Genomic DNA, 26,985 nt, shown 5'->3' with positions numbered 1-26,985 from the left:
GCAAAGTACTCGTTTAATATTTCCACCATACCCCTTGAGTCCTTTGTAACCTGTCCTTAAGCATCCTTCAATGGCTCAATACAGTCGTCGATAGTTCTGACTCTTCACATAACTGAAAAAGCTTTTCCCATTACTTCCACAATTGTCTACAATCCTCTTTTCCATTATACTTTTAGCTGATCTAATAGTAGCCTTTGTTTTCTTTAGCTGTTCCTTGTACTTAACTGTGTTTAATTGAGTATTAGATGCCTTTAGTTTGTAGAAACATTTTTGTTTACATTTTATTTGTCTTTGTACGTGACCAGTCAGCCACCATAGCTTTTTCTTACCACACTCTCTTCTTTTGACATTGGATACATATTTGTCTTCCAAATTTTTTATTTTGTTCTTAAAAACTTCCCATTTGTATTCAACATCAGTCTCATCACCGCGAGTGGGGTTAGCCAAATAACCCGTTCCAAATCATCTGCCATTTTAGCGAAGTTTGCCCCTTTGAAATCTGGTACAAGTTGTAGATTTTCAGTACCTTTGGTTCTACCAGCCAATTGAAACCGTATATTGTTGTTGTTAATGTTGCTCAGGTGTTCCCCCACATCAGGCCTGATACAAGGTCAGGCTCACTACTAAACATTAGATCATAGAATGATACAGCATGGAAGGAGGCCATTCGGTCCATCATGCCTGTGCTGGCTCTTTGAAAGAGTTATTCAGTTAGTCCCACTCCTCTGCTCTTTCCCCCTAGCCCTGCAAATTTTCCCCCGTCGAGCATTTATCCAATTCCCTTTTGAAAGTTATTATTGAATCTGCCTTCACCACCCTTTCAGGCAGTACATTCCAGATCATAACAACTCGCTGCATACAACGTTTTTTTTTTCTCATGTCGCCTCTGTTTATTTTGCCAGTTACTTTAAATCTGTGTCCTCTGGATACCAACCCTTCTGCTACTGGTAACAGTTTCTCCTAATTTACTCTATCAAAGCCGTTCTTGATTTTGAACACCTCTATCAAATCTCCCCTTAACCTTCTCTGCTGGAAGGAGAACAACCTCAGTTTCTCTAGTCTCTCTACGTAACTGAAGTCTTTCATCCCTGGTACCATACTAGTAAATCTCCTCTGCACCCTCTCTCTAAGGCCTTGACATTCTTCATAAAGTGGCCCCGAATTGGCTTCTAATATATGATTAACCCTGGTTACATCAATGACCTGTTGAGTCAAGAAACAGTCTTGTATATGTTCAACAAATTTTTCAGCTGATGTTAGGCACCAGTCAGAATCAAGGAGGTCATATTCATAGGTTTTAAGAGGATGTAATCTTAAAATTAGTGCAAGTCCATTTAGGAATTAAATCAGGAAGCACTTTTACACAAAGGTTAGTGGGAATTTGGTGTACTCTTCCCCCAAAAGGCTGTGAATGTAGGTCAATTGAAATTTTCAAGACTGAGAATAATATTTTTGTTAGGTACAAGCATCAAACGATCTGGACCAAAGCTAGTAAATGGAGTTGAGGTACAGATCAGCCATGTCCAAACTGAATAGTGGAACAGGCTCGAGGGGCATAGTGGCCTTCTCCTGTTCCTATGTTTGGACCCTGCTGTTGCTCACTTTTGCCTTTTGTCCTGCCAATTTAGTGCCATATAGCACTACTTGTGTATTAAGTGATGGAACACTTATGGGCATGGTGGAATACTTGCAAAAATATTGTCTGTGGTCTCAATGCCATGCAATAACAAGCTTTCCTCAATGATATGCATAGCAGTACCAGCTGACAATTTCTTGGCACTGACTTGTGCAGTGAGGGGTCCAGCATTCATGCAAGCACATTAACAGCTTGGTTAGTCCTTTCCAACCAACTAAAAGTAATTCATATCTCTACATGTGCTAGTTTCTTGCTGAGAGATCATTTGTCTCCCTCACTCCCTAAAGACTCGGAGTGCTTCTATTACTGTCTAGTACTGAGGCCCTTTTCATACGCTTCCCTCTCAAAGAGTGTGTCTTAATGGCTGAGGGAATGTAGGACCTTCACGTCTGCTTGTTTCTCTATCACATTCTCCTCCAGTTGTCTCAAATCAACCTTTCCATTCCCTGTGGTTACAGGTATAAGTGCACATCCAGGGAAGGGGCAGGTGTGTCTCACGTCCTGCTAGCTGAGGGACACACCCTCATGACTCATTTGGTTCTCACATCATCACCCCAAAGAAAGCATCACTTATCTCAGTCCCTTTCTAAGAAGCTCCTCACCTTTCCTGTGGTGGAAACTGAACAAGTTACCCCAAGCATCATTCCGGTCTGACCACTGACACCCTTGACTGACTGAAACCTGATCGTACAATATCTCGCTCAGTACATTCATCACCTTCAATGCCAGGGTGACCCAGAGCCTCAATGTGGTTGACCCAGGTGTGTTGCTTTGTGTGTTGTGTTTTCACCAAATCTTCCAAAGTTAGTTTTTGCAGCTTTCATTTCACACTCTGCCCTTCTGTTGTGCTCCAGAGAATGGCAGATATCACACACAGACCAGAGTTTTCAGAATAATGCAGTTAAAAAATTTACAGTAAAATAATAATAGGTAGATCAAAAATCGACAAATACCAAGTGTATAATAAGAAAGTCTGTAACAGTTCAGCTATCCTTGATAAGAACTTCTTTGAATGGAATATGAAATAAATTGTTGATTCACTAAACACAGTCCTAGTTTCTGTCATGATAAATTTAGTCAGCTTAATTTTCTTGTAAAGCTTTCTGAATTGGCTTATGAAATCATAATGTATAGTCTCAAGCAGAAATTGAAATAGATTATTCATCTAATCAAGTACCAGAATTTTGGAAGAACTGCTGAACTGTTGCACATTCTAGCTTTTCACATATAGGGCATAATTTTAACATGGTGGGAACTCAGCAGGGGCGGGGGGTGGTGAATAGTTGCGTGGGAAACCTGGAAAGATTTTGTGTGTGTTGGCTCGAGTGATCGCGACTCAATTGAAGGCCCTTAATGTAACTTCCGGGTTTCGTATCTCTAAGCTGCCCACCCCAACCAGTACCCACAACGCTGCCTCCTCTCCCAATGGCTGAGTCTGCCTCTGCATGGATGCAGGTGGAGCAATCTTTGGCGGGGCCCTCACGGGCTCCAAAACCCAGAGGTCGTAGGCCGAGAGTATGTCAGCAGTCAGGGCAAGGACCTGAGCAACCTGCCACTAACTCTGCTGAAGCCACAGGGAATGCACCATGTAGAAGCAGTAGGAAGAGAAAGGCTATGGTTTTGTAATCACCAAGGATATGCACAAGGTTGTCTGACGCAATGTCATGTTTGTCATTTATATTTGTTTTTTCTTGCATGCACATTAAATGTTATAATTGTCACTACCACTGCCACGTCTTGTCCATTATTGAGCCCCTTTTGTGAAAACGCCCTTTCATGTGCTTCATCATGAACACCAAGACTTGATGGCACCCATTGGGCCCGTTTACAATGGGTGAATGCGTGGTTGAAGGACTGTTTTGTGCAAGCGGAGTGTGGGGGGCTGGTGTTGGTGGTTGTTCCAGGCCGTCTGAGTAGTTCACTATCTTCAGTTTGCAGGTCTCATTATGAGAACCTGTTAGATATGAGTGACTGTCTGGCATCACAAGCAGCCATGTGCTCCGCTGCTCTTGCGATGGGCTGCCGATCGTCACCCTCCTTCACCTCCTCCTCTTTCTCCTCATCCTCATCATCTTCTTCAATGTTGCCGGCAGATAAGGATGCTTCATGAGCGCAGTGGAGCTCCTCTACTGGTGACCCTCTCTGTTAAGCGATGTTGTGCAGGACGCAACACACGACTATTATTCTGCACACTCTCGCTGGTGAGTACTGAAGGCCTCCCCCAGATCGATCCAGGCACCTGAAGTGCATCTTGAGCAGTCCTATGGCTTGTTCAATGACAGGCCTGGTGATGATGTGACTGTCGTTGTTCTGTTGCTGTGTCGTGCTGGTGGGGTTTCTCAGAGGTGTCATGTGCCACGTCTGCAGGGGTATCCCTTGTCTTCAAGGAGCCAGCCCTTAAGTCCACCTTCTGCGTGGAAGAGGGCCGGGATGCTGGACACACGCAAAATGAGGGAATCGTGGCAGCTGCCAGGGAATTTGGCACACACCCGCAGAAATCTGTTCTGGTGGTCACAAACCAGCCACGCATTGATGGAGTGATATCCCTTTCCGTTGATGAACAGTCCTGGCTCATGTGGAGGTCCACAGACTGCTATGTGTGTTCAATCAATTGTGCCCTGCACCCGTGGGAAGCCAGCGAGAAAATTGAAACCCACTGCCCTCTCTGTCTGGCTGATGTCGTCACAGGGGAAGATGACATAGTCGGATGCCCTAGCAAACATGCCATCCGTGACCTGTTGTATACACTTATCTGCAGATGACTGAGAGACACTCGTGGTGTCACCGGTGGCCCCCAGGAAATACGTGGAGGTCACATCCGAAATCTAAACAACAGAATAAACTCTTTCTTCCTCATCAAAGATCATTTCTACTAATTCAGTCACTGAACTGAATGCATTTGAACTTTTGATCACACTCCACAATCTGTCCTTACACCAAATGAAAGCAACAATTCAAGCTTTGTGACCAGTAGTCTTCGTAATACTGCAATGTTTTAGTACCAATAGTATGTTCTTCTTTTAGGTTTATTTGACATATTGATGAGTGTAACTCTCCTGTGCTGGCATTCTAGGGGGTGTACCAGGAGGAGTTCCAGGGGCTGTACCTGGAGCCTTTGCAGGGGGTGTACCTGGAGGCGTTCCAGGTAATTTGATCTCTTATTAACAACATTTTAGATTCACTGAGATGAGTTGAATGAAAAGTGTAAGTATTATTATTGTCAATTTTACAATCCAGTCTGTTAGCGTGCTTTTACACAATAATTATAGTCTTTCAATTTGTATCAATGCTGCAGTTGTAGTTTAAATACAGTCTGAATCTGCCGTCATGGCCTGGCCTCACACAAGATCAAAGTAGAGTGAGAGTTCCTGGAGGTGACTTTGGATCCCCTACCTGCCCAGTCTGGAAACGAGAGCCTCCTATTAATTGGAGCCCCAGGTTTGAGTAAGCACAGTTGCTGGCCTACAAATTCATTCACCCTACACCCATTTTTCGGGCACCAAACGGCCCCTAAGTCACCAACATGGTAGGCAAGAAGCGCCGCAAATTTCTAGCTGGAAGTGCTCCGCCCGCCATGTTGGATCGGGCTGTTCCATTGGTGTCAGGTGCGCATGCTAGAATTAAGGAAGAAGTTATTCAAATTAGGGCCCTCTGCTTCTCGCAAGACCCTTTTGTGATTTTAGTATGCCGCAGCGCGTGACACACCACATGCTGACCTCATCCAGCAACTCATTTAAAGGCCTGCCTGAAAAGTGAATCAACAGGCCTTGGGCATCAGAGCGGAGCCCAAAGTGCCCAACTGAACTTCATCCGCCCATCACTAGTTGTTCAGATGAGAAATAGGCAAGTAGCAGCTATGTATTTAAGCCCCACTCTGATACTTCAGCACATGATCCAGGCTAACATTTCAATGCATAGCTGTGTTCTTTCGGATGAGATTCTGAGTTGTCCTCGCCTGGTGGTTCACAAGAATACAAAAGATCCCACAGCACTATTTGTGGAAGAGCACGGAGTTGTCCTCCCTCAGCCAGCACGACCAAAGAAACAAATTAAAAGGTTTTGTTTGGGAGACCTTGTTCTGTGCAAATTGACTTCCTCATTTAACTACATCATACAGTAACTTCGCTTCAAGAATAATTAATTGGTTGTGAGGTGCTTTGGATCATGCGCATGATGTGACAAATGCATGTTCTTTCTTTAGGTTGCCATATTAGATCAAAACCCGGAGGTTTTCCTGGTTTACCTCAGAAGAATCAGAAAGAAACAAGGTTTCTCTTGGAAAATCTAACCATGGTTGGCCACCTCCATTGGGGGACTATGTGTAAAATTTGATGTGGGAGTCATTGCTCAACGAGATTTTGATGGGATCAGCATCATTGGAGTTGCTAGAATCACAAGAGCAGTTGTATCTGCCTGTCAACGTTCTGTATTAGTTCTAAACGTTTCCAGAGTATGAGTGAAAAATCTTCAAATACTACTCCCAAAGAACACCAGTCCTTGTATGCAAAGGTTCAGATACAGAATTAATCATCACTTGTTGAGCAAAAATTGCTGGACCATCCATTGAGCTGGGGATATCTATTGGTAGCCCATCCGAATGGGTACTCAAGCAACCTTTGTTCCAGCAAGCTTCTCTGTACTCCTAGTAGCTACCAGGATCTATTTTGTGAGACATTTGCCCTCGCTACTTCAATTCTTTTTGGATGTAGCCTGTTGTAATGCCATCTAATATATAAAAGAATTGTTATGTTCTCGCATAAGTCCATGATAAAGTAAATTGTGTGTGCTCTATGTAAGAGATGGAAATTATATGGGCAAATAGCCTTTTCTTATTCCATGTTTTCTTAAAGATTACTATACTTGTTAGTTGGATTTGAACAATTTGAATTATTATAGAAGCTTTCAGAAATGGGGTTTATCTGGAATGAGGTGGTCCGGTCGCTCTTCGTAATGTCACTCCTTGTGCTACTCTGTATGAAGCTGGTCTCTGCTCTGTCGTAACTTGTCGATCCTCTGTAATTGCAGGTGGATACGCGGCAGCTAAAGCTGCTAAATATGGAGGTAAATCTTCCTATTTTTGTAGTTTGTAAAAGCATTGAAATATTATTCTATTAGTAAGCATAGAGTATTAATAGGAAAACTGTTCTTGACAAGTATAGAATGTACATAACAATTAAAATTCTTTATCAAGTAAAGAATAAATTTGAAGCCCAGTTACAATGGTTTCCTCACGGCAGGAAGATTTGTCCAAATATTACTATCAGCTTTTTTCACTTTAACAACATTGAAGTGTTTTTAGAAAGAAATTCCATTCTATAATTTGGCTGCATTGAGTTAGGCTTTGAGAAGCTGCTGCCTGAAATTGAGGTTGTAGTTCCATAAACTGAAAAGTATCCACGTCTGAGTACACAGACAATTTGGAGTACGAGCCAGGAATCAGAGCCAAAACAAATGGCTGCAAGGGCAGTAACAGGGTCACAAACTGCTCAATATTCTCTCTTTTCTACCATGCTCCACTTATTATGTATTCTTTCATTCATAATTTATTGTCCATTTGACTAAATATTAGTTGTGTTTGAAACTAGTGACTTATTTTCATACTTTCCACTCGATTTTTGAGTATTGTAGTCTTTTCTCTTTTGCAATATTTCTTCTTCATTCAACAGTGACCACCAGTACAACTGACATTGTTACTTAAAAGTTACTAGATTGAAACATCATATTCTCAGACATACACAATGGCTTCCTCAGGTACCACCTGTTGTATCATGGTACAGCTTTGTAGCATATTTACCCCAGATTCTTGTGCCACATCAGTTAACACCAGCATTAGAGGGTTTAGGTAATCTGTCAAGGGAAGTTGCAGGAACAGAATTGTGCAAGTAAAACACCTCTTACCTATCCCATTCCAACATTGGGTACAGTTAGACATATCAGTTAGAATCAATGAGGTCATATTCGTAGGCTTTAAGGGGACGTAATTTTAAAATAGCGTTGGGCCATTTAGGAATGAAATCGGGAAATACCTTTTCACACAAAGGGTAGTGGTAATTTGGTACTGTCTTCCCCCAAAAGACACTGGATTCTGGGTCACTTGATATTTTCAATACTGAGATTAATAGAGGTTGATAGATTTTTATTAGGTAAGGACATCTAATGATCTGGATCAAAGCTAGTAAATGTAGTTAAGGTACATGGCAGCCATGACCAAATTGAATGGTGGAACAGGCTGAAGGGGCGGTGTGTCCTTCTCCTGTTCCTATGTTTGAACCCTGCTGTTACTCACTGGTGCCTTTTTGTCATGTCAATTTAGTGCCATGTTGCACTACTTGTATATTAACAGGGATGGAGCATATATGGGTGTGGTGCAATACTTGCAATAGTACTGTTTATAGTCTCAATGCAGCGCAATACCAAGCTTTCCTCAAGGAGGTGCATAGCATTAACAGCTGACAATTGCTTGGCACTGACTGATGCTATTGGGGGTCTAGCGTTCATACAAGTACATTAACAGCTTGGTTAGTCTTTTCCCACCAGCTAAAAATCATTCATATGTCTGCAGGGGCCAGTTTCTTGCTGAGAGAGCTTTGGTCTCTCTTGGCCCTTAAAGACACGGAGTCCTGCTGTTACATTCTGATACTGAGGCCCTTTCATACGCTTCCCTTTCAAAGGGTGTGTCTCAGAAGCTGAGGGAATCTAAGATCTTCATGTCTACTTCATTTTATATCACACTCTTCCCAGAGTTGTCTCAAATCCACCTTTCCATTCCCTATGGTTACAGTATCTCAATGCTTTTCAAAGAACCTCCATGCCCTTTCTTGTGGTGGAAACCGAGCAGGTTGCCCCAAGCATCATTACGGTTCTTTAAAGTGATGGACAGTGCCAGGCTGATCACAATGACCCTTGACTGAATGAAACCTGATCGTACAATATCTCTCTCGGTACATTCATCACCTTCAATGCCAAGGTGACCGACCGAGAGCCTCGATGTGGTTGACCTGTAGTGTTGCTCTGTGTGTAGTGTTTTCTCCAAAGCTTCCAAAGTTAGCCTTTACAGCTTTCATTTTGCATTCCACCCTTCTGTTATGCTCCAGAGAATGGCAGATATCACACACAGATCAGAGTTTACAGAATAATGCAGTTAAAACATTTACAGTGAAACAATAATAGATTAAAAATCAACAAATACTAAATGTATAATGAGAAAGTCTGTAATGGGTCAGCTACCCTTTATTAGAACTTCTTTCAATGGATTATGAACACTGACACCCTTGACTGACTGAAACCTGATCGTACAATATCTCGCTCAGTACATTCATCACCTTCAATGCCAGGGTGACCCAGAGCCTCAATGTGGTTGACCCAGGTGTGTTGCTTTGTGTATTGTGTTTTCACCAAATCTTCCAAAGTTAGTTTTTGCAGCTTTTATTTCACACTCTGCCCTTCTGCTGTGCTCCAGAGAATGGCAGATATCACACACAGTCCAGAGTTTTCAGAATAATGCAGTTAAAAAATTTACAGTAAAATAATAATAGGTAGATCAAAAATCGACAAATACCAAGTGTATAATAAGAAAGTCTGTAACAGTTCAGCTATCCTTGATAAGAACTTCTTTGAATGGAATATGAAATAAATTGTTGATTCACTCAACACAGTCCTAGTTTCTGTCATGATAAATTTAGTCAGCTTAATTTTCGTGTAAAGCTTTCTGAATTGGCTTATGAAATCATAATGTATAGTCTCAAGCAGAAATTGAAATAGATTATTCATCTAATCAAGTACCAGAATTTTGGAAGAACTGCTGAACTGTTGCACATTCTAGCTTTTCACATATAGGGCATAATTTTAACATGGTGGGAACTCAGCAGGGGCGGGGGGTGGTGAATAGTTGCGTGGGAAACCTGGAAAGATTTTGTGTGTGTTGGCTCGAGTGATCGCGACTCAGTTGAAGGCCCTTAATGTAACTTCCGGGTTTCGTATCTCTAAGCTGCGCAGCAGGCCGACTGCGCACCCGAATCACGTGCTGGGAACTGGAGTATTTAAAGGGCCACTGCAACCATGGATTTTGAGGGAGAAAGGAGGAATTTGCAGATATGGAGCACCAAAGGAGTACAGCATCACCCCGTTTTAACGACTCTTCTCTTGAGTTGCTATTGGTCGGCGTGAGGAGCAGGAGAGACATACTGCATCTGGCTGATCGGAGGAAGCACCCTGCCTCTGCCACCAAGAAGACCTGGCTCGAGGTGACAGAGGAGCTGAGCAGCAGAAGCACTGTGGCAAGGTTGTGGGTGCAGTGCAGGAAGCGCTTTAATGACCTAACCAGGTCAGAAAAAGTGAGTACAGTTACTGATTCACCTACATTCTGTGGTGTACATTATCCCCCCTCTCACTCTGCTTGCCAAGCCGACTCCATCACGTCACTCCTCACACCCACTTAAGTCTCATTATCAACTTACCTTCACTTTCTGTGCAGTTCCTCACCTCCCCATCTGTGAACCCACCACTCCCACTCACTCCAACCCTGATGCAATGTGATGAATCTGTCTGCTACTCACCCTCTGATGCATCTTTTGTTGGCAGCCTGACCCAGAGCAATGCATCCATCAGGTACCACATCACCTTCACTCACTCACACGTCTGTACTTTCTCCCCTAGGAGAAGAGAGCGCAAAATGCACGGGAGAGGAGTAGAACTGGAGGGCGGCCACCACAAATAGTGCCCCTGACAGAGGAGGAGGCCTTGGAGCTCAGCCGCACTGTTGGATGCCTGGCCGTCGGAGATGGCGAGACTGGGAACCTGCAAACGGCTGGTGACAGAACTTTAACATCCTTCACACACAACATGAATTGATGTTATCAATGATTCACCTGTTGCACACCTCTACATGCTCATTGCAAACTAACTTCTGTGATGATTGTTGATATTGCTTTATATTCTCTTCAAGGATTGATGAGGAGTCACGCGCCATAGAAGAGGGCGATTCCTCAGAGGAGCTCCATTCCTCTGAGGGCGCACCGTCACATCATATCCAGCCGTGTACAGCCCAGATATTGGCACTTCAGTGGGTCCTGTTAGGCAGATAGTTGGGTTATCACTTGGTAATTCACCACTCACAAGTGTGCATGAGCAGATGCTGGTGGCAGGGGCAGCTGTGGCGAGTCCGTGACGGGGGACGCACTCATCACCAAGCTCTGCTCAGCTGGACGCAGATGCTGAACCCCGGGGGCCATTGTTGAGAATGTGAATGATAGAGGTACAGTTGCACCTTTGCAAGGTAATGGAAGACACGCCACGCACACTCTCCACCATAGCACAGAGGATGGAGGAGTCCACCTCCAGCAACAGTGGAATGGTGGCGCAGGTAAGTGCGGGAATGTCTTTGTTGGAGAGAATGGCAGCCTCCATTGAGCTTCAAGCACGGCTCACAAATGAGTCCATTCAGGCCATGACAACGGCCGTGCAGACTCTGGATGCCAGCATGTCTGCCGCCTTAAACAGGCAGACAGATACTTTAGCCGTGGCCTTCAAACGTGTCACAGGTCTTCTCCAAGCAGTTATCTGGCAGAGTGGTAGAAGTGATGTGGCCCTTGCCCAGGAGAGGGATGATGGCAAAAGGGGTCATGGAAGTGGGAACTCCACTCAAAGCGCACCCATGACTCACCCCCACCCCCCGATCCCAACCAGTACCCACAACGCTGCCTCCTCTCCCATTGGCTGAGTCTGCCCCTGCATGGATGCAGGTGGAGCAATCTTTGGCGGGGCCCTCACGGGCTCCAAAACCCAGAGGTCGTAGGCCGAGAGTATGTCAGCAGTCAGGGCAAGGACCTGAGCAACCTGCCACTAACTCTGCTGAAGCCACAGGGAATGCACCATGTAGAAGCAGTAGGAAGTGAAAGGCTATGGTTTTGTAATCACCAAGGATATGCACAAGGTTGTCTGACGCAATGTCACGTTTGTCATTTATATTTGTTTTTTCTTGCATGCACATTAAATGTTATAATTGTCACTACCACTGCCACGTCTTGTCCATTATTGAGCCCCTTTTGTGAAAATGCACTTTCATGTGCTTCATCATGAACACCAAGACTTGATGGCACCCATTGGGCCCGTTTACAATGGGTGTATGCGTGGTTGAAGGACTGTTTTGTGCAAGCGGAGTGTGGGGGGCTGGTGTTGGTGGTTGTTCCAGGCCGTCTGAGTAGTTTACTATCTTCAGTTTGCAGGTCTCATTATGAGAACCTGTTAGATATGAGTGACTGTCTGGCATCACAAGCAGCCATGTGCTCCGCTGCTCTTGCGATGGGCTGCCGATCGTCACCGTCCTTCATCTCCTCCTCCTCTTTCTCCTCATCCTCATCATCTTCTTCAATGTTGCCGGCAGATAAGGATGCTTCATGAGCGCAGTGGAGCTCCTCTACTGGTGACCCTCTCTGTTAAGCGATGTTGTGCAGGACACAACACACGACTATTATTCTGCACACTCTCACTGGTGAGTACTGAAGGCCTCCCCCAGATCGATCCAGGCACCTGAAGTGCATCTTGAGCAGTCCTATGGCTTGTTCAATGACAGGCCTGGTGATGATGTGACTGTCGTTGTTCTGTTGCTGTGTCGTGCTGGTGGGGTTTCTCAGAGGTGTCATGTGCCACGTCTGCAGGGGTATCCCTTGTCTTCAAGGAGCCAGCCCTTAAGTCTACCTTCTTCGTGGAAGAGGGCCGGGATGCTGGACACACGCAAAATGAGGGAATCGTGGCAGCTGCCAGGGAATTTGGCACACACCTGCAGAAATCTGTTCTGGTGGTCACAAACCAGCCGCGCATTGATGGAGTGATATCCCTTTCCGTTGATGAACAGTCCTGGCTCATGTGGAGGTCCACAGACTGCTATGTGTGTTCAATCAATTGTGCCCTGCACCCGTGGGAAGCCAGCGAGAAAATTGAAACCCACTGCCCTCTCTGTCTGGCTGATGTCGTCACAGGGGAAGATGACATAGTCGGATGCCCTAGCAAACATGCCATCCGTGACCTGTTGTATACGCTTATCTGCAGATGACTGAGAGACCCTAGTGGTGTCACCGGTGGCCCCCAGGAAATACGTGGAGGTCACATCCGCAATCTAAACAACAGAATAAACTCTTTCTTCCTCATCAAAGATCATTTCCACTAATTCAGTCACTGAATTGAATGCATTTGAACTTTTGATCACACTCCACAACCTGTCCTTACACCAAATGAAAGCAACAATTCAAGCTTTGTGACCAGTAGTCTTCGTAATACTGCAATGTTTTAGTACCAATAGTATGTTCTTCTTTTAGGTTTATTTGACATATTGATGAGTGTAACTCTCCTGTGCTGGCATTCTAGGGGGTTTACCAGGAGGAGTTCCAGGGGCTGTACCTGGAGCCTTTGCAGGGGGTGTACCTGGAGGCGTTCCAGGTAATTTGATCTCTTATTAACAACATTTTAGATTCACTGAGATGAGTTGAATGAAAAGTGTAAGTATTATTATTGTCAATTTTACAATCCAGTCTGTTAGCGTGCTTTTACACAATAATTATAGTCTTTCAATTTGTATCAATGCTGCAGTTGTAGTTTAAATACAGTCTGAATCTGCCGTCATGGCCTGGCCTCACACAAGATCAAAGTAGAGTGAGAGTTCCTGGAGGTGACTTTGGATCCCCTACCTGCCCAGTCTGGAAACGAGAGCCTCCTATTAATTGGAGCCCCAGGTTTGAGGAAGCACAGTTGCTGGCCGACAAATTCGTTCACCCTACACCCATTTTTTGGGCACCAAACGGCCCCTAAGTCACCAACATGGTAGGCAAGAAGTGCCGCAAATTTCGAGCTGGAAGTGCTCCGCCCGCCATGTTGGATCGGGCTGTTCCATTGGTGTCAGGTGCGCATGCTAGAATTAAGGAAGAAGTTATTCAAATTAGGGCCCTCTGCTTCTCGCAAGACCCTTTTGTGATTTTAGTATGCCGCAGCGCGTGACACACCACATGCTGACCTCATCCAGCAACTCATTTAAAGGCCTGCCTGAAAAGTGAATCAACAGACCTTGGGCATCAGAGCGGAGCCCAAAGTGCCCAACTGAACTTCATCCGCCCATCGCTAGTTGTTCAGATGAGAAATAGGCAAGTAGCAGCTATGTATTTAAGCCCCACTCTGATACTTCAGCACATGATCCAGGCTAACATTTCAATGCATAGCTGTGTTCTTTCGGATGAGATTCTGAGTTGTCCTCGCCTGGTGGTTCACAAGAATACAAAAGATCCCACAGCACTATTTGTGGAAGAGCACGGAGTTATCCTCCCTCAGCCAGCACGACCAAAGAAACAAATTAATTGGTTATCCATCTTTTTGTTTGCGGGACCTTGTTCTGTGCAAATTGACTTCCTCATTTAACTACATCATACAGTAACTTCGCTTCAAGAATAATTAATTGGTTGTGAAGTGCTTTGGATCATGCGGATGATGTGACAAATGCATGTTCTTTCTTTAGGTTGCCATATTAGATCAAAACCCGGAGGTTTTCCTGGGTTACCTCAGACGAATCAGAAAGAAACAAGGTTTCTCTTGGAAAATCTAACCATGGTTGGCCACCTCCATTGGGGGACTATGTGTAAAATTTGATGTGGGAGTCATTGCTCAACGAGATTTTGATGGGATCAGCATCATTGGAGTTGCTAGAATCACAAGAGCAGTTGTATCTGCCTGTCAACGTTCTGTATTAGTTCTAAACATTTCCACAGAGTATGAGTGAAAAAGCTTCAAATACTACTCCCAAAGAACACCAGTCCTTGTATGCAAAGGTTCAGATACAGAATTAATCATCACTTGTTGAGCAAAAATTGCTGGACCATCCATTGAGCTGGGGATATCTATTGGTAGCCCATCCGAATGGGTACTCAAGCAACCTTTGTTCCAGCAAGCTTCTCTGTACTCCTAGTAGCCACCAGGATCTATTTTGTGAGACATTTGCCCTCGCTACTTCAATTCTTTTTGGATGTAGCCTGTTGTAATGCCATCTAATATATAAAAGAATTGTTATGTTCTCGCATAAGTCCATGATAAAGTAAATTGTGTGTGCTCTATGTAAGAGATGGAAATTATATGGGCAAATAGCCTTTTCTTATTCCATGTTTTCTTAAAGATTACTATACTTGTTAGTTGGATTTGAACAATTTGAATTATTATAGAAGCTTTCAGAAATGGGGTTCATCTGGAATGAGATGGTCCTGTCACTCTTCATAATGTCACTCCTTGTGCTACTCTGTATGAAGCTGGTCTCTGCTCTGTCGTAACTTGTCGATCCTCTGTCATTGCAGGTGGATACGCGGCAGCTAAAGCTGCTAAATATGGAGGTAAATCTTCCTATTTTTGTAGTTTGTAAAAGCATTGAAATATTATTCTATTAGTAAGCATAGAGTATTAATAGGAAAACTGTTCTTGACAAGTATAGAATGTACATAACAATTAAAATTCTTTATCAAGTAAAGAATAAATTTGAAGCCCAGTTACAATGGTTTCCTCACGGCAGGAAGATTTGTCCAAATATTACTATCAGCTTTTTTCACTTTAACAACATTGAAGTGTTTTTAGAAAGAAATTTCATTCTATAATTTGGCTGCATTGAGTTAGGCTTTGAGAAGCTGCTGCCTGAAACTGAGGTTGTAGTTCCATAAACTGAAAAGTATCCACGTTTGAGTACACAGACAATTTGGAGTACGAGCCAAGAATCAGAGCCAAAACAAATGGCTGCAAGGGCAGTAACAGGGTCACAAACTGCTCAATATTCTCTCTTTTCTACCATGCTCCACTTATTATGTATTCTTTCATTCATAATTTATTGTCCATTTGACTAAATATTAGTTGTGTTTGAAACTGGTGGCTTATTTTCATACTTTCCACTAGATTCTTGAGTATTGTAGTCATTTCTCTTTTGCAATATTTCTTCTTCATTCAACAGTGACCACCAGTACAACTGACATTGTTACTTAAAATTTACTCGATTGAAACATCATATTCTCAGACATACACAATGGCTTCCTCAGGTACCACCTGTTGTATCATGGTACAGCTTTGTAGCATATTTACCCCAGATTCTTGTGCCACATCAGTTAACACCAGCATTAGAGGGTTTAGGTAATCTGTCAAGGGAAGTTGCAGGAACAGAATTGTGCAAGTAAAACACCTCTTACCTATCCCATTCCAACGTTGGGTACAGTTAGACATATCAGTTAGAATCAATGAGGGTCATATTCGTAGGCTTTAAGGGGACGTAATTTTAAAATAGCGTTGGGCCATTTAGGAATGAAATCAGGAAATACCTTTTCACACAAAGGGTAGTGGTAATTTGGTACTGTCTTCCCCCAAAAGACACTGGATTCTGGGTCACTTGATATTTTCAATACTGAGATTAATAGAGGTTGATAGATTTTTATTAGGTAAGGACATCTAATGATCTGGATCAAAGCTAGTAAATGTAGTTAAGGTACATGGCAGCCATGACCAAATTGAATGGTGGAACAGGCTGAAGGGGCGGTGTGTCCTTCTCCTGTTCCTATGTTTGAACCCTGCTGTTACTCACTGGTGCCTTTTTGTCATGTCAATTTAGTGCCATGTTGCACTACTTGTATATTAACAGGGATGGAGCATATATGGGTGTGGTGCAATACTTGCAATAGTACTGTTTATAGTCTCAATGCAGCGCAATACCAAGCTTTCCTCAAGGAGGTGCATAGCATTAACAGCTGACAATTGCTTGGCACTGACTGATGCTATTGGGGGTCTGGCGTTCATACAAGTACATTAACAGCTTGGTTAGTCTTTTCCCACCAGCTAAAAATCATTCATATGTCTGCAGGGGCCAGTTTCTTGCTGAGAGAGCTTTGGTCTCTCTTGGCCCTTAAAGACACGGAGTCCTGCTGTTACATTCTGATACTGAGGCCCTTTCATACGCTTCCCTTTCAAAGGGTGTGTCTCAGAAGCTGAGGGAATCTAAGATCTTCATGTCTACTTCATTTTATATCACACTCTTCCCAGAGTTGTCTCAAATCCACCTTTCCATTCCCTATGGTTACAGTATCTCAATGCTTTTCAAAGAACCTCCATGCCCTTTCTTGTGGTGGAAACTGAGCAGGTTGCCCCAAGCATCATTACGGTTCTTTAAAGTGATGGACAGTGCCAGGCTGATCACAATGACCCTTGACTGAATGAAACCTGATCGTACAATATCTCTCTCGGTACATTCATCACCTTCAATGCCAAGGTGATCAACCGAGAGCCTCGATGTGGTTGACCCGTAATGTTGCTCTGTGTGTAGTGTTTTCTCCAAAGCTTCCAAAGTTAGCCTTTGCAGCTTTCATTTTGCATTCCACCCTTCTGTTATGCTCCAGAGAATGGCAGATATCACACACAGATCAGAGTTTACAGAATAATGCAGTTACAACATTTACAGTGAAATAATAATAGATTAAAAATCAACAAATACTAAATGTATAATGAGAAAGTCTGTAATGGGTCAGCTACCCTTTATTAGAACTTCTTTCAATGGATTATGAACACTGACACCCTTGACTGACTGAAACCTGATCGTACAATATCTTGCTCAGTACATTCATCACCTTCAATGCCAGGGTGACCCAGAGCCTCAATGTGGTTGACCCAGGTGTGTTGCTTTGTGTGTTGTGTTTTCACCAAATCTTCCAAAGTTAGTTTTTGCAGCTTTCATTTCACACTCTGCCCTTCTGTTGTGCTCCAGAGAATGGCAGATATCACACACAGACCAGAGTTTTCAGAATAATGCAGTTAAAAAATTTACAGTAAAATAATAATAGATCAAAAATCGACAAATACCAAGTGTATAATAAGAAAGTCTGTAATAGTTCAGCTATCCTTGATAAGAACTTTGAATGGAATATGAAATAAATTGTTGATTCACTAAACACAGTCCTAGTTTCTGTCATGATAAATTTAGTCAGCTTAATTTTCTTGTAAAGCTTTCTGAATTGGCTTATGAAATCATAATGTATAGTCTCAAGCAGAAATTGAAATAGATTATTCATCTAATCAAGTACCAGAATTTTGGAAGAACTGCTGAACTGTTGCACATTCTAGCTTTTCACATATAGGGCATAATTTTAACATGGTGGGAACTCAGCAGGGGCGGGGGGTGGTGAATAGTTGCGTGGGAAACCTGGAAAAATTTTGTGTGTTGGCTCGAGTGATCGCGACTCAGTTGAAGGCCCTTAATGTAACTTCCGGGTTTCGTATCTCTGAGCTGCGCAGCAGGCCGACTGCGCACCCGAATCACGTGCTGGGAACTGGAGTATTTAAAGGGCCACTGCAACCATGGGTTTTGAGGGAGAAAGGAGGAATTTGCAGATATGGAGCACCAAAGGAGTACAGCATCACCCCGTTTTAACGACTCTTCTCTTGAGTTGCTATTGGTCGGCGTGAGGAGCAGGAGAGACATACTGCACCTGGCTGATCGGAGGAAGCACCCTGCCTCTGCCACCAAGAAGGCCTGGCTCGAGGTGACAGAGGAGCTGAGCAGCAGAAGCACTGTGGCAAGGTCGTGGGTGCAGTGCAGGAAGCGCTTTAATGACCTAACCAGGTCAGGAAAAGTGAGTACAGTTACTGATTCACCTACATTCTGTGGTGTACATTATCCCCCCTCTCACTCTGCTTGCCAAGCCGACTCCATCACGTCACTCCTCACACCCACTTAAGTCTCATTATCAACTTACCTTCACTTTCTGTGCAGTTCCTCACCTCCCCATCTGTGAACCCACCACTCCCACTCACTCCAACCCTGATGCAATGTGATGAATCTGTCTGCTACTCACCCTCTGATGCATCTTTCGTTGGCAGCCTGACCCAGAGCAATGCATCCATCAGGTACCACATCACCTTCACTCACTCACACGTCTGTACTTTCTCCCCTAGGAGAAGAGAGCGCAAAATGCACGGGAGAGGAGTAGAACTGGAGGGCGGCCACCACAAATAGTGCCCCTGACAGAGGAGGAGGCCTTGGAGCTCAGCCGCACTGTTGGATGCCTGGCCGTCAGAGATGGCGAGACTGGGAACCTGCAAACGGCTGGTGACAGAACTTTAACATCCTTCACACACAACATGAATTGATGTTATCAATGATTCACCTGTTGCACACCTCTACATGCTCATTGCAAACTAACTTCTGTGATGATTGTTGATATTGCTTTATATTCTCTTCAAGGGCCTTCAAGGATTGATGAGGAGTCACGCGCCACAGAAGAGGGCGATTCCTCAGAGGAGCTCCATTCCTCTGAGGGCGCACCGTCACATCATATCCAGCCGTGTACAGCCCAGATATTGGCACTTCGGTGGGTCCTGTTAGGCAGATAGTTGGGTTATCACTTGGTAATTCACCACTCACAAGTGTGCATGAGCAGATGCTGGTGGCAGGGGCAGCTGTGGCGAGTCCGTGACGGGGGACGCACTCATCACCAAGCTCTGCTCAGCTGGACGCAGATGCTGAACCCCGGGGGCCATTGTTGAGAATGTGAATGATAGAGGTACAGTTGCACCTTTGCAAGGTAATGGAAGACACGCCACGCACACTCTCCACCATAGCACAGAGGATGGAGGAGTCCACCTCCAGCAACAGTGGAATGGTGGCGCAGGTAAGTGCGTGAATGTCTTTGTTGGAGAGAATGGCAGCCTCCATTGAGCTTCAAGCACGGCTCACAAATGAGTCCATTCAGGCCATGACAACGGCCGTGCAGACTCTGGATGCCAGCATGTCTGCCGCCTTAAACAGGCAGACAGATACTTTAGCCGTGGCCTTCAAACGTGTCACAGGTCTTCTCCAAGCAGTTATCTGGCAGAGTGGTAGAAGTGATGTGGCCCTTGCCCAGGAGAGGGATGATGGCAAAAGGGGTCATGGAAGTGGGAACTCCACTCAAAGCGCACCCATGACTCACCCCCACCCCCCGATCCCAACCAGTACCCACAACGCTGCCTCCTCTCCCATTGGCTGAGTCTGCCCCTGCATGGATGCAGGTGGAGCAATCTTTGGCGGGGCCCTCACGGGCTCCAAAACCCAGAGGTCGTAGGCCGAGAGTATGTCAGCAGTCAGGGCAAGGACCTGAGCAACCTGCCACTAACTCTGCTGAAGCCACAGGGAATGCACCATGTAGAAGCAGTAGGAAGTGAAAGGCTATGGTTTTGTAATCACCAAGGATATGCACAAGGTTGTCTGACGCAATGTCACGTTTGTCATTTATATTTGTTTTTTCTTGCATGCACATTAAATGTTATAATTGTCACGACCACTGCCACGTCTTGTCCATTATTGAGCCCCTTTTGTGAAAATGCACTTTCATGTGCTTCATCATGAACACCAAGACTTGATGGCACCCATTGGGCCCGTTTACAATGGGTGTATGCGTGGTTGAAGGACTGTTTTGTGCAAGCGGAGTGTGGGGGGCTGGTGTTGGTGGTTGTTCCAGGCCGTCTGAGTAGTTTACTATCTTCAGTTTGCAGGTCTCATTATGAGAACCTGTTAGATATGAGTGACTGTCTGGCATCACAAGCAGCCATGTGCTCCGCTGCTCTTGCGATGGGCTGCCGATCGTCACCGTCCTTCATCTCCTCCTCCTCTTTCTCCTCATCCTCATCATCTTCTTCAATGTTGCCGGCAGATAAGGATGCTTCATGAGCGCAGTGGAGCTCCTCTACTGGTGACCCTCTCTGTTAAGCGATGTTGTGCAGGACACAACACACGACTATTATTCTGCACACTCTCACTGGTGAGTACTGAAGGCCTCCCCCAGATCGATCCAGGCACCTGAAGTGCATCTTGAGCAGTCCTATGGCTTGTTCAATGACAGGCCTGGTGATGATGTGACTGTCGTTGTTCTGTTGCTGTGTCGTGCTGGTGGGGTTTCTCAGAGGTGTCATGTGCCACGTCTGCAGGGGTATCCCTTGTCTTCAAGGAGCCAGCCCTTAAGTCTACCTTCTTCGTGGAAGAGGGCCGGGATGCTGGACACACGCAAAATGAGGGAATCGTGGCAGCTGCCAGGGAATTTGGCACACACCTGCAGAAATCTGTTCTGGTGGTCACAAACCAGCCGCGCATTGATGGAGTGATATCCCTTTCCGTTGATGAACAGTCCTGGCTCATGTGGAGGTCCACAGACTGCTGTGTGTGTTCAATCAATTGTGCTCTGCACCCGTGGGAAGCCAGTGAGAAAATTGAAACCCACTGCCCTCTCTGTCTGGCTGATGTCGTCACAGGGGAAGATGACATAGTTGGCTGCCCTAGAAAACACGCCATCCGTGACCTGTTGTATACACTTATCTGCAGATGACTGAGAGACACTCGTGGTGTCACCGGTGGCCCCCAGGAAATATGTGGAGATCACATCCGAAATCTAAACAATCGAATAAACTCTTTCTTCCTCATCAAAGATCATTTCTACTAATTCAGTCACTGAACTGAATGCATTTGAACTTTTGATCACACTCCACAATCTGTCCTTACACCAAATGAAAGCAACAATTCAAGCTTTGTGACCAGTAGTCTTCGTAATACTGCAATGTTTTAGTACCAATAGTATGTTCTTCTCTTAGGTTTATTTCACATATTGATGAGTGTAACTCTCCTGTGCTGGTATTCTAGGGGGTGTACCAGGCGGAGTTCCAGGGGCTGTACCTGGAGCCTTTGCAGGGGGTGTACCTGGAGGCGTTCCAGGTAATTTGATCTCTCATTAACAACATTTTAGATTCACTGAGATGAGTTGAATGAAAAGTGTAAGTATTATTATTGTCAATTTTACAATCCAGTCTGTTAGCATGCTTTTACACAATAATTATAGTCTTTCAATTTGTATCAATGCTGCAGTTGTAGTTTAAATACAGTCTGAATCTGCCGTCATGGCCTGGCCTCACACAAGATCAAAGTAGAGTGAGAGTTCCTGGAGGTGACTTTGGATCCCCTACCTGCCCAGTCTGGAAACGAGAGCCTCCTATTAATTGGAGCCCCAGGTTTGAGTAAGCACAGTTGCTGGCCTACAAATTCATTCACCCTACACCCATTTTTCGGGCACCAAACGGCCCCTAAGTCACCAACATGGTAGGCAAGAAGCGCCGCAAATTTCTAGCTGGAAGTGCTCCGCCCGCCATGTTGGATCGGGCTGTTCCATTGGTGTCAGGTGCGCATGCTAGAATTAAGGAAGAAGTTATTCAAATTAGGGCCCTCTGCTTCTCGCAAGACCCTTTTGTGATTTTAGTATGCCGCAGCGCGTGACACACCACATGCTGACCTCATCCAGCAACTCATTTAAAGGCCTGCCTGAAAAGTGAATCAACAGGCCTTGGGCATCAGAGCGGAGCCCAAAGTGCCCAACTGAACTTCATCCGCCCATCGCTAGTTGTTCAGATGAGAAATAGGCAAGTAGCAGCTATGTATTTAAGCCCCACTCTGATACTTCAGCACATGATCCAGGCTAACATTTCAATGCATAGCTGTGTTCTTTCGGATGAGATTCTGAGTTGTCCTCGCCTGGTGGTTCACAAGAATACAAAAGATCCCACAGCCCTATTTGTGGAAGAGCAGGGAGTTGTCCTCCCTCAGCCAGCACGACCAAAGAAACAAATTAATTGGTTATCCATCTTTTTGTTTGTGGGACCTTGTTCTGTGCAAATTGACTTCCTCATTTAACTACATCATACAGTAACTTCGCTTCAAGAATAATTAATTGGTTGTGAAGTGCTTTGGATCATGCGGATGATGTGACAAATGCATGTTCTTTCTTTAGGTTGCCATATTAGATCAAAACCCGGAGGTTTTCCTGGGTTACCTCAGACGAATCAGAAAGAAACAAGGTTTCTCTTGGAAAATCTAACCATGGTTGGCCACCTCCATTGGGGGACTATGTGTAAAATTTGATGTGGGAGTCATTGCTCAACGAGATTTTGATGGGATCAGCATCATTGGAGTTGCTAGAATCACAAGAGCAGTTGTATCTGCCTGTCAACGTTCTGTATTAGTTCTAAACATTTCCACAGAGTATGAGTGAAAAAGCTTCAAATACTACTCCCAAAGAACACCAGTCCTTGTATGCAAAGGTTCAGATACAGAATTAATCATCACTTGTTGAGCAAAAATTGCTGGACCATCCATTGAGCTGGGGATATCTATTGGTAGCCCATCCGAATGGGTACTCAAGCAACCTTTGTTCCAGCAAGCTTCTCTGTACTCCTAGTAGCCACCAGGATCTATTTTGTGAGACATTTGCCCTCGCTACTTCAATTCTTTTTGGATGTAGCCTGTTGTAATGCCATCTAATATATAAAAGAATTGTTATGTTCTCGCATAAGTCCATGATAAAGTAAATTGTGTGTGCTCTATGTAAGAGATGGAAATTATATGGGCAAATAGCCTTTTCTTATTCCATGTTTTCTTAAAGATTACTATACTTGTTAGTTGGATTTGAACAATTTGAATTATTATAGAAGCTTTCAGAAATGGGGTTTATCTGGAATGAGGTGGTCCTGTCGCTCTTCGTAATGTCACTCCTTGTGCTACTCTGTATGAAGCTGGTCTCTGCTCTGTCGTAACTTGTCGATCCTCTGTCATTGCAGGTGGATACGCGGCAGCTAAAGCTGCTAAATATGGAGGTAAATCTTCCTATTTTTGTAGTTTGTAAAAGCATTGAAATATTATTCTATTAGTAAGCATAGAGTATTAATAGGAAAACTGTTCTTGACAAGTATAGAATGTACATAACAATTAAAATTCTTTATCAAGTAAAGAATAAATTTGAAGCCCAGTTACAATGGTTTCCTCACGGCAGGAAGATTTGTCCAAATATTACTATCAGCTTTTTTCACTTTAACAACATTGAAGTGTTTTTAGAAAGAAATTCCATTCTATAATTTGGCTGCATTGAGTTAGGCTTTGAGAAGCTGCTGCCTGAAACTGAGGTTGTAGTTCCATAAACTGAAAAGTATCCACGTTTGAGTACACAGACAATTTGGAGTACGAGCCAGGAATCAGAGCCAAAACAAATGGCTGCAAGGGCAGTAACAGGGTCACAAACTGCTCAATATTCTCTCTTTTCTACCATGCTCCACTTATTATGTATTCTTTCATTCATAATTTATTCTCCATTTGACTAAATATTAGTTGTGTTTGAAACTGGTGGCTTATTTTCATACTTTCCACTCGATTTTTGAGTATTGTAGTCTTTTCTCTTTTGCAATATTTCTTCTTCATTCAACAGTGACCACCAGTACAACTGACATTGTTACTTAAAATTTACTAGATTGAAACATCATCTTCTCGGACATACACAATGGCTTCCTCAGGTACCACCTGTTGTATCATGGTACAGCTTTGTAGCATATTTACCCCAGATTCTTGTGCCACATCAGTTAACACCAGCATTAGAGGGTTTAGGTAATTTGTCAAGGGAAGTTGCAGGAACAGAATTGTGCAAGTAAAACACCTCTTACCTATCCCATTCCAACGTTGGGTACAGTTAGACATATCAGTTAGAATCAATGAGGGTCATATTCGTAGGCTTTAAGGGGACGTAATTTTAAAATAGCGTTGGGCCATTTAGGAATGAAATCAGGAAATACCTTTTCACACAAAGGGTAGTGGTAATTTGGTACTGTCTTCCCCCAAAAGACACTGGATTCTGGGTCACTTGATATTTTCAATACTGAGATTAATAGAGGTTGATAGATTTTTATTAGGTAAGGACATCTAATGATCTGGATCAAAGCTAGTAAATGTAGTTAAGGTACATGGCAGCCATGACCAAATTGAATGGTGGAACAGGCTGAAGGGGCGGTGTGTCCTTCTCCTGTTCCTATGTTTGAACCCTGCTGTTACTCACTGGTGCCTTTTTGTCATGTCAATTTAGTGCCATGTTGCACTACTTGTATATTAACAGGGATGGAGCATATATGGGTGTGGTGCAATACTTGCAATAGTACTGTTTATAGTCTCAATGCAGCGCAATACCAAGCTTTCCTCAAGGAGGTGCATAGCATTAACAGCTGACAATTGCTTGGCACTGACTGATGCTATTGGGGGTCTAGCGTTCATACAAGTACATTAACAGCTTGGTTAGTCTTTTCCCACCAGCTAAAAATCATTCATATGTCTGCAGGGGCCAGTTTCTTGCTGAGAGAGCTTTGGTCTCTCTTGGCCCTTAAAGACACGGAGTCCTGCTGTTACATTCTGATACTGAGGCCCTTTCATACGCTTCCCTTTCAAAGGGTGTGTCTCAGAAGCTGAGGGAATCTAAGATCTTCATGTCTACTTCATTTTATATCACACTCTTCCTAGAGTTGTCTCAAATCCACCTTTCCATTCCCTATGGTTACAGTATCTCAATGCTTTTCAAAGAACCTCCATGCCCTTTCTTGTGGTGGAAACCGAGCAGGTTGCCCCAAGCATCATTACGGTTCTTTAAAGTGATGGACAGTGCCAGGCTGATCACAATGACCCTTGACTGAATGAAACCTGATCGTACAATATCTCTCTCGGTACATTCATCACCTTCAATGCCAAGGTGACCGACCGAGAGCCTCGATGTGGTTGACCTGTAGTGTTGCTCTGTGTGTAGTGTTTTCTCCAAAGCTTCCAAAGTTAGCCTTTACAGCTTTCATTTTGCATTCCACCCTTCTGTTATGCTCCAGAGAATGGCAGATATCACACACAGATCAGAGTTTACAGAATAATGCAGTTAAAACATTTACAGTGAAACAATAATAGATTAAAAATCAACAAATACTAAATGTATAATGAGAAAGTCTGTAATGGGTCAGCTACCCTTTATTAGAACTTCTTTCAATGGATTATGAATTTGATTATTGATTTACTAAAATCTGTCTTAGTTTCTGGCATGGTAAATTCAGTCATCTTAATTTTCTTGTAAAGCTTTGTGAATTGGCTTGTGATATCATAATGCATCGCCTCAAGCAGATATTGAAACATTGAACGCGAAGAGCAGGACTGCTTGATCCAGGCCCAACAAGCTTACTTGCTCTAATCGGTGCCCGTGATCAGCAATCACCCCACCGTGGAAGACCAACCCCCCCCACCCCCCACCAATGATAGATTCCCCCCGATGGTAGACTACCTCCGACTCCTCATCCGATTGCTAATCCAATTACATCCCTGTCCCCGATTTTCTCTGAGACTCCTCCTGCCCCCGAACTTCTCCAATTGACCCCCACCCAATCACCAGGGCCCGCCCCCCCACCCCGATCTCCTCCTCCAAGGCCCACGATCTCTCCCTCCCTCCTTCCTCTCCGATTCACGGCTCCTTTCCCTCCCAACAGGCAGCCAGCCTGTCAACATGGCTGTTGCACAGGAGTCTCAGAAGCAAAAATAATTGCCTCCAATTCCAATGCGATCGCAGATTGTGACTTCCAGGTTCCCCACGCAAGCACCTACCCACCCGTTAGGTTCGCAGCTTCGAGTTAAAATCATGCCCATAGTGTCACACCTCACCATCGCCCACTTCTTTTTTGGAGCACTGTTTTTTCAGGCTTTTCATCACACTCCAAATATACTATATAACCAAATCACATGATTGTCTCACATCCAAAATCTAACCGTTAGAATAAACTATTTCTTCCTCATCAAGGATCATTTCTACTAATTCAGTCACGGAACTGAACACATTTGAACTTTTGATCACACTCCACAATCTGTCCTTACACCAAATGAAAGCAACAATTCAAGCTTTGTAATACTGCAATGTTTTTTAGTACCAATAGTATGTTCTTCTCTTAGGTTTATTTGACAGGAGAATTACACTTATCAATATGTGCTGGCATTCTAGGGGGTGTACCAGGAGGAGTTCCAGGGGCTGTACCTGGAGCCTTTGCAGGTGGTGTACCTGGAGGAATTCCAGGGGGTGTACCAGGAGGCGTTCCAGGTAATTTGATCTCTCATTAACAACATTTTAGATTCATTGAGATGAGTTGAATGAAAAGTGTAGGTATTATTATTGTCAGTTTTACAATCCAGTCTGTTAGCGTGCTTTTACACTATAATTGTAGTCTTTCACTTTGTATCAATGCTGCAGTTAGAAAATGCAGCATGAATCGATGATCATGGTCTGGCCTCACACAAGAACGAAGTAGAGTGAGATTTCCTGGAGGAGACTTTGGGTCTCCCACCTGCCCAGTTTCGGACCGAGAGTCTCCTGTTAATTGAAGCCCCAGGTTTGAGTAAACACAGTCATTGGCCTAGAAATTTGCTCGCTCCACGCCCATTTTTCGGGCAGGTTACAGCCTCAAGTCTCCAGCATTGTGGGCCGGAAGTGTCCGCATATTTCCAG

The 26,985-nt window shown here is 44.1% G+C and overlaps 1 protein-coding gene across 13 annotated transcripts in view; it reads left to right on the top strand.

Moving 5' to 3' along the window:
* Positions 1-26,985, top strand: part of LOC137344858 (elastin-like) — a 306,346-nt gene that overhangs the window by 110,254 nt on the left and 169,107 nt on the right. For all 13 annotated transcript variants that reach the window (XM_068008078.1, XM_068008072.1, XM_068008082.1 and 10 more), the window contains 7 exons: positions 4,710-4,781; positions 6,662-6,697; positions 12,998-13,069; positions 14,962-14,997; positions 21,300-21,371; positions 23,264-23,299; positions 26,485-26,580. In XM_068008078.1, the coding sequence (XP_067864179.1) occupies positions 4,710-4,781; positions 6,662-6,697; positions 12,998-13,069; positions 14,962-14,997; positions 21,300-21,371; positions 23,264-23,299; positions 26,485-26,580 (420 nt within the window). The remainder of the gene's footprint in view (positions 1-4,709; positions 4,782-6,661; positions 6,698-12,997; positions 13,070-14,961; positions 14,998-21,299; positions 21,372-23,263; positions 23,300-26,484; positions 26,581-26,985) is intronic.

The sequence above is a fragment of the Heptranchias perlo genome, chromosome 28, assembly GCF_035084215.1.
Source record: "Heptranchias perlo isolate sHepPer1 chromosome 28, sHepPer1.hap1, whole genome shotgun sequence".
NCBI classification, from domain to species: domain Eukaryota; kingdom Metazoa; phylum Chordata; class Chondrichthyes; order Hexanchiformes; family Hexanchidae; genus Heptranchias; species Heptranchias perlo.
Note: the sequence above shows the minus strand (reverse complement) of the source record. Positions and strands in the feature narration are given on the sequence as shown.